The sequence below is a fragment of the Mycteria americana genome, chromosome 13 (genome assembly GCF_035582795.1).
Source record: "Mycteria americana isolate JAX WOST 10 ecotype Jacksonville Zoo and Gardens chromosome 13, USCA_MyAme_1.0, whole genome shotgun sequence".
Lineage (NCBI taxonomy): Eukaryota > Metazoa > Chordata > Aves > Ciconiiformes > Ciconiidae > Mycteria > Mycteria americana.
Genome location: NC_134377.1, coordinates 9,884,002 through 9,890,733, shown reverse-complemented (window position 1 = coordinate 9,890,733; position 6,732 = coordinate 9,884,002). Strand labels below are relative to the sequence as shown.

General features: G+C 50.6%; 1 protein-coding gene across 2 annotated transcripts; it reads left to right on the top strand.

Moving 5' to 3' along the window:
• Positions 1-1,547: 1,547 nt before the first annotated feature.
• FICD (FIC domain protein adenylyltransferase) lies at positions 1,548-6,335 on the top strand. 2 transcript variants are annotated; one of them, XM_075516382.1, is made up of 3 exons: positions 1,548-1,626; positions 2,333-2,674; positions 3,636-6,335. In XM_075516382.1, exons 1-3 carry the CDS (start codon positions 1,548-1,550, stop codon positions 4,709-4,711), a joined length of 1,497 nt encoding a protein of 498 aa, XP_075372497.1. In that variant the 3' UTR covers positions 4,712-6,335. The 2 variants fall into 2 exon arrangements, with proteins under 2 accessions (XP_075372497.1, XP_075372496.1); XM_075516381.1 differs by lacking the exon at positions 1,548-1,626 and adding an exon at positions 1,966-2,204.
• Positions 6,336-6,732: the final 397 nt, after the last annotated feature.

Genomic DNA, 6,732 nt, shown 5'->3' with positions numbered 1-6,732 from the left:
AGTATCTGAGAAGGAGAATACCGTGTTTGTGCTCAAAACATCAGGAGGGATCTCAGAGCTGGCTCCTCTCCGAGGCTTTGCAATGGACAGCCTGCGCAGAGGCAGACACAGGGGCAGGCATTAGGGCATATTTTGGGGCAGGCATGTTTTGGGCCTGACTTCATCTTCCCAAATGCAGTACTTGCCTTTCTTGAACTTCATGTTTAAGAGCATTTGTTCGTTTTACTAAAATAATTTAAATTTGCTCCTTTTTCATCTTAAGTTCTTGTCAACAAACCCAATCCAGTATCAGAAGCAAGTTTTAGACACATTCTTTACTCCTTCACCCCAGCCAGTGCTATAACAGTATGCAGAAGCAGAAAGGACAGATGCTGGTAAAACCTCCCCCTGAAATACCCTACAGCAAGAGGAGCCATCGCAGCTGAAGAACACTGTTAAGGTCTGTGCTGCACAGAAGCACAGTGTGCACTGTCTGCAGAGAAGCTATCCAGGTCCATCTTCTTTAGCATTCCTCTGGGCACGTCGTGCAGGAATGCTCCAAACCCTCACAACACAAAAGCTGTATTTACTGTACCTGCTTTTTCACTATTGTCAGCTACAAAGTAGAAAAATAGTTTAAATTACCACAACTTATTTCTGACAAACCAGGTTATTTTTCCCTGCCAGTGAGGATTTGCTGTGTAAGCATCTAGTAGAAAACCATCTTATCTTGCTAGATACTGAAGCCTGAGGGAGTTACCTGCAATTCCCTAAAACATTCTCTTTCCCTCCAGCTTTTGACAAATCTCTCCCCATTGCTGGTCTCCAGCAGAGGGAGGGGAGAAGCACAGCCCTGCTGCGGAGCACCAAGGTACGCTGCTTACTGACACACTCTGCTGCCTTAAGGCAAAAAAAAAAAAAGGAGCATTTTTCCAGAAAGGCCAGGGATAGGTGACAAGAACATTTCGACCAAACAGAAAAGGGTTTTTTTATCATGCAAATAAACAAGCTGTGAGCACTGAGGACGGTTTGCTGCGCTCCCCACACCACCTCGCCCCAACAGAGCCCCACTGGTTGAAGCTCCTGGCCGTCCCCAGCCCCTCCACAGAGAGGGCCGCACCAGCCAGGCAGCTGCCATCTCCCGGCCCTGCACCCTCAAGCGGCCCAGACGGGCTGGGCCTCCCCGGAGCTGCCCCGAACCTGAGGAAAGCGACGGCGCCGGGCCGGGCCGGGCCGGGCCGGGCCGGGCCGGGCCGGGCCGGGCGAGAGCGACAACAGCCTCCTCCACCAAGGCCGCCGCCGTCGCATAGCAACCAGAGCCGGACTCCTAGGCCTTAAATAGCAAGAGGGCCCGCCCCCCTCCATTTTCCCTTTTCATTGGCTGCTCCTCCTGTGATTGGCGTGAGCACGCACCAGTTCTCAACCTCCACGAGCCTCTCCTGCGCCGGGGGAGTGGCGCTACCCGGAAGACGCCACAGGAAGCCGAGGGCAGGAAGGGGGGCGGAACACAAGAGAGAAGGATCAGCTGTGAGCGCCAATAGGAATGGAGAAGAGGGACGGTTCAGCCAATGGTAGGGCGCGGAGGGTGGGGTCCCAGAGGGCGGGGCTACTGTAGCCGGCAGCCGGCGGCTTCGGGAGGCGGCAAAGGTGATGGGGGGGGAGCCGGGCTGGGGGAACCTGGGGTGAGGGGGACCCCGGGCGGTGCTGGGGGGGGGGTCGGGGGACCCCGGCTTGAGGGGAGGCTGGGGGCTGCGGGGGCCCGGGCCGTGGCGGGCCCGGTGGTGAGGAGGATGCCGGCCTGAGGGGAGACTGAGGTCGGGGGAGGAGCTGTGGGTGAGGGGGGCCAGGCTGGGGGAAGGAGACCTGGGGAGGGAACGGTGGCGGAGGAGGAGCGGCGGCTGAAGGGGAAAGGGGATGGGGGGAAACGTGGGTGTCTGGGGAGGGATTTCCACAGCGGGGGGACGCGAGGGAGCCTGGAGCCTCTGGCTTCGGGGGTCGCGGGCCTGGAGGAGAGGTGGGGGAGATGGGTAGCTGTGCCGTGTGTGTACGGGACAGAGCTCCCGCAGAGCCGGCTGGCAGAGCCCGGTGCCCGTGCTGCTCACGGGCATCAGCGTCTCCTCATGCTGCCGCTGTTGCATTAACGTATAGCAGATCCCACAAGGATTTGTGCTATGCCGAATACTACACGCGCCCTGCCCTGATGTGCTTAGAGGTGGCAGGGAAAGGTGGGTGCTTGGGATAACCCCTAATAGCTGTGACAGAAACCCAGAGCACGTACACTCAGGTGCCACGTCTCCAGCACCACACCTGCCCCGTGACACGGAGCGCTGGCTAAAGCTGTTTCTGTTCCCAGGTGGGAGCAGTGGGAAAGGAGATGTTCCTCGTGTCTGCACTGGAAGCAGGATGAATCTCGTGTCTATGGCGACAGATCCCGAGTTGAAATGGATAACCCTGTGGGTCCGCATCAGGTGGGCGGCCGTGCTCGTGCTGCTCCTGGGCTCGCTCGTGATGCTGCTGCTCCCGCTGGCTGCCGTGGAAGACCAGTGCCACGCAGTGCTCAAAGGACTCTCCTTCCTGAAGAGTAAACTGGGCGCGGGCTCCTCGGGGGTCACCAGATACACGGGACAAACAACCGGACTGAGCGTGACCTCCAACGGGCTGGAGCTGCTGGTGCTGAAAGGCAAAGCCTCCCCAGGTAAGAGTGTCCCCGGGCGGGCACAGGGGAACAGCTGACTGCTGTATAATAACAACCCACATCTGGAGATCTGTCCCCCCACCTGATGATCTCCTGTACCCCGTAATGGTAACAAACTCTCACTGCCCAGCTGCAAATTAACGTCAGCTGTAAATGACCCAGAGGTCAGACATGCCATGGCCAGCCTGGCTGCCGGCAGCAGCCCGACTGCATTCCATTGCCCTGCACTGCAGAAGGGCGATGTGCTGGCGTTCTCTCAGCCTTGCTTTGTCTCTCAGAAGTTTTTCCTCATGCTCTCGGTACTAGTAAGTTCTGTTAAGGTACCTGGAATACAGAGTGGTGTTTTAATACACAGTAACCTGGGATACACAGCATTAATCCTGAAATCCTGGCTGTCATAGAACAGCCTTTCTGGCAACGACAGGCTGCGTTGCCTTTATTGGCCAGGACATTAATTTGGAAAACATTCAAAGGAATCATTACAATTCCAGCACTGTATCTTTGTTTGCATTAAAGCTATTATGGCTGGGAAGATGTTTGATGGTTCAGTGAAAAAACAGATAGAAGTGCTGTTAGCAGCTGTGGGCTGTGCTTCTAGCAAGACTGGCATTATTGCCAGGAGAATGTATTTAAGTCTCTGTGTCCTCCCACACAAAGCAGCCTGGTGGCCAAAGCGAGTTTTGCTGGGATGGCTACACACCTGTGGCCAGCTTGAGCCACGCTGCTCGCAGATCCTGCCTCACCACGCTTCCTGCCAGGAACAGCTCTGCTGCCACAAACTCAGCCTGTAAACGTGGCGTAAGCCTCTGCGCTTGTAGCCCGGCAAAGGCTGGAATACAAGTTTACTGTTACAGTTCTTATAGACTGGCTTTCTTTAATTTTTACATCGGTGAATAGTAATGGTCTCCAGAGGTTTTCAGTAAAACCCACTACCTTGTTATCTGTTATCATTGCATTTCAGAAGTGAAGTTAGAAGCCAAAGCGGCTCTGAATCAAGCCCTCGAAATGAAGCGCCAAGGAAAGCGGGAGAAAGCCCACAAACTCTTTGTGTACGCCCTCAAAATGGACCCTGATTACGTGGATGCCCTGAATGAATTTGGTATCTTTTCTGAAGAGGAAAAAGACATTCTTCAAGCCGACTATTTGTACTCCAAAGCACTAACCATTTCTCCCTGCAACGAGAAGGCTTTGATCAATCGGGACCGGACACTACCTTTAGTTGAAGAGATAGATCAGAGGTATTTTAGCATTATCGACAGCAAGGTTAAAAAAGTGATGGCGATCCCCAAAGGCAATTCTGCCCTGCGCCGAGTGATGGAGGAGTCCTATTATCACCACATCTACCACACGGTTGCTATTGAAGGAAACACTCTAACGCTGTCAGAAATACGACACATCATTGAGACCAGATACGCTGTTCCTGGAAAAAGCTTAGTGGAGCAGAATGAGGTGATTGGCATGCACGCAGCTCTGAAATACGTCAATACCACGCTGGTGTCGCGGATAGGCTCCGTGACCATAAGCGACATCTTGGAGATACACCGGAGAGTGCTGGGCTACGCTGACCCGGTGGAGGCAGGGAGGTTCAGGACTACTCAGGTGTTTGTAGGACATCACATACCACCGCATCCCCAAGATGTTGAGAAACAGATGCAGGAGTTTGTGCAGTGGATGAACTCGGAAGATGCCATGAGCTTGCACCCTGTGGAATTTGCTGCGTTAGCCCACTACAAGTTGGTTTACATCCATCCATTTGTAGATGGCAACGGAAGGACCTCGCGCCTGTTAATGAACCTCATACTAATGCAGGCAGGCTACCCACCCATCACAATCCGCAAGGAGCAACGGGCCGAGTATTATCATGTCTTAGAAGTAGCCAACGAGGGCGATGTGAGGCCTTTCATACGCTTTATTGCTAAGTGTACTGAGACAACTCTGGACATGTTGCTTATCGCCACCACAGAATACTCCGTGGGCTTACCTGAAGCAGATGGCAGCACTGCTGGATGCAAACAAACTATCCCCGTCAAGACTTGAGGGTTGTGGACATTCAGGAGCCAATGAATGCATGGGAGAACAGAATGCCAAGCCACTCAGTGTTCCTGCTGGGAAATAACTCGACAGGAGGTGTCACTCTTTAGCATTTCATTTATTTAAAGTGTCTTACATTTGATTAAATTAATATAATTTATTTATATACATTATGCCAAGCTGAAACGTGAACTGTTGATGTTGACTGTGCACTATAACTTGCTTGTGCTACTGGAAGGAGGTGGGGAGAGGTGTCAGAGGGGCTCAACAAGCTGAAGTAGAATTTAATTTCTCCTTAAAGTTAAGCTTTGAGAAGCTGCTTCAATTGCAAGCCTTCACCTAGTCAGTCAACTGCATTGTCTTACCTTGTCAAGGAGCTGCTAGGCAAGACAAAGTCTTAACTGAGTTGTTGCTTTTGTGTTACCTCTTCCCTGTTTTTCAAAAAAAAACCCCAAAACACAACCCTTGCAGTAACAGCACTCTCCCAGCCATGTTAATCAGACTCTTTCCTGTCAGTCATACAAGTTTGACAGTACTGATCAGGAAGGAGGCTAAGCTCCAGTTCAGCACAGGCATCTCTCCCCTCCCATTTCTGTTTTCAGTAGCACTTTGCATGTTTACTTTCAGTTGCCTTTCCTAGGGTGAGTTTTGTACAACAAGCGGGAAGTATTTGGTTTAAGATTACAGATGATGTGACTGGAACAAGAGAAGAAATGCTCTCTGACTCATTTCACTGAACGGCGAGGTGCTTTTGCTGTACTTCAGACAGAAGGACCACCTAGCGCTCCGAGGCCTTGCCTCAGACCCCACCTCATCAAGCAGGATCCCTGGGAAACTGCAACTGTCCTTACACATTTTCAGTTCAGGGTTTGAAAAGAGCTTGCTTCTGCAAAGCAGTGGGCAGAAAAGGTTATTATACATAAGCGTAAGACAACCTTTATCAGTTGGGCCATTTTGGTAAGAATTTGTATAGCAAGTTTGCCAAAAACTTAAGTTTCTTCAATCTACACAAAAGATCTTTTCACTGTTAATTACTAGGTCACATTGTTACTGTGATAAATGCATCAAGAATCACACAAGGCCTCTCTGTGCTGCAGTGGCAGTTAGTGTAGTACCTGGAAGCTGCTGTGCAATTCAAAGAAGCATACCTTATCTTGGCTTTTAAGGTAAAAGCACCTGCAGCCTAACATAGAAGAATAGCTCCCTACACCCTGCCTGCTAGTTGTGTAACAGCGTAATGGAGCTCAACACCTCTAAGTTCAGAAAAACTTGCGTTCAATCCAGTTTTAGAGTGCTGTTAAGCTTAAACCCTTTGCAAAACAGCATAAGCTGTTAGACTGTCCCAGGCCAGGGTTAAGTTTCTTCCCTTCTAACTCTCTCTTTACCTGCAAGGTAGTTAGGACACATTTTATACAAGCAGACAACAGGACAAGCCTGGGAGTTATCTATATACTACAGCACCACTCCATGCTTACGTACCAACTACTGGTGACAGGGAAAGCAAACAATAAATGAGGAAGGTTGTACTGTCCTTACAAAGCGTGCTTATTTTTGTAATGCAAGGTGAGTATAAATAAAATCTGCACTTTAGAGCTCTGGGGGAAAAGAAAATGTTATTTTAGTAACAGATTAATAAACTATTTTAATATTAAAGTCTTTGTTTGGAATAGGCTGTTCTCAAAACACTCGTCTGCTGCGGTGAACTAAGAAGTGGTCACAGCTCAGTTTGTGGAGTAGCAAGTTACACAGTACACATCCTGGCTCCCTCAACTGCATACAACCGTACTGCAGCGTGGGGCGTTACAGAGGGCTCTGAAGCAGCAAGTCCAACCCCAGCAACCAAAGGAAACTTAATTCATCACCGGTGTCCTGTACATGCCTGCCTGCCATCAGGGCAAGGCCAGCCTTAGTGTTCCCACCCCATAAATCAAAGCTTCATATTGAAGTGTTATTAGAATGTTTCTAAGCTGATTTTTTGAGATACAATGCCATTGTGTCATCAGTACAATACTGGATGGCTAGCGCAA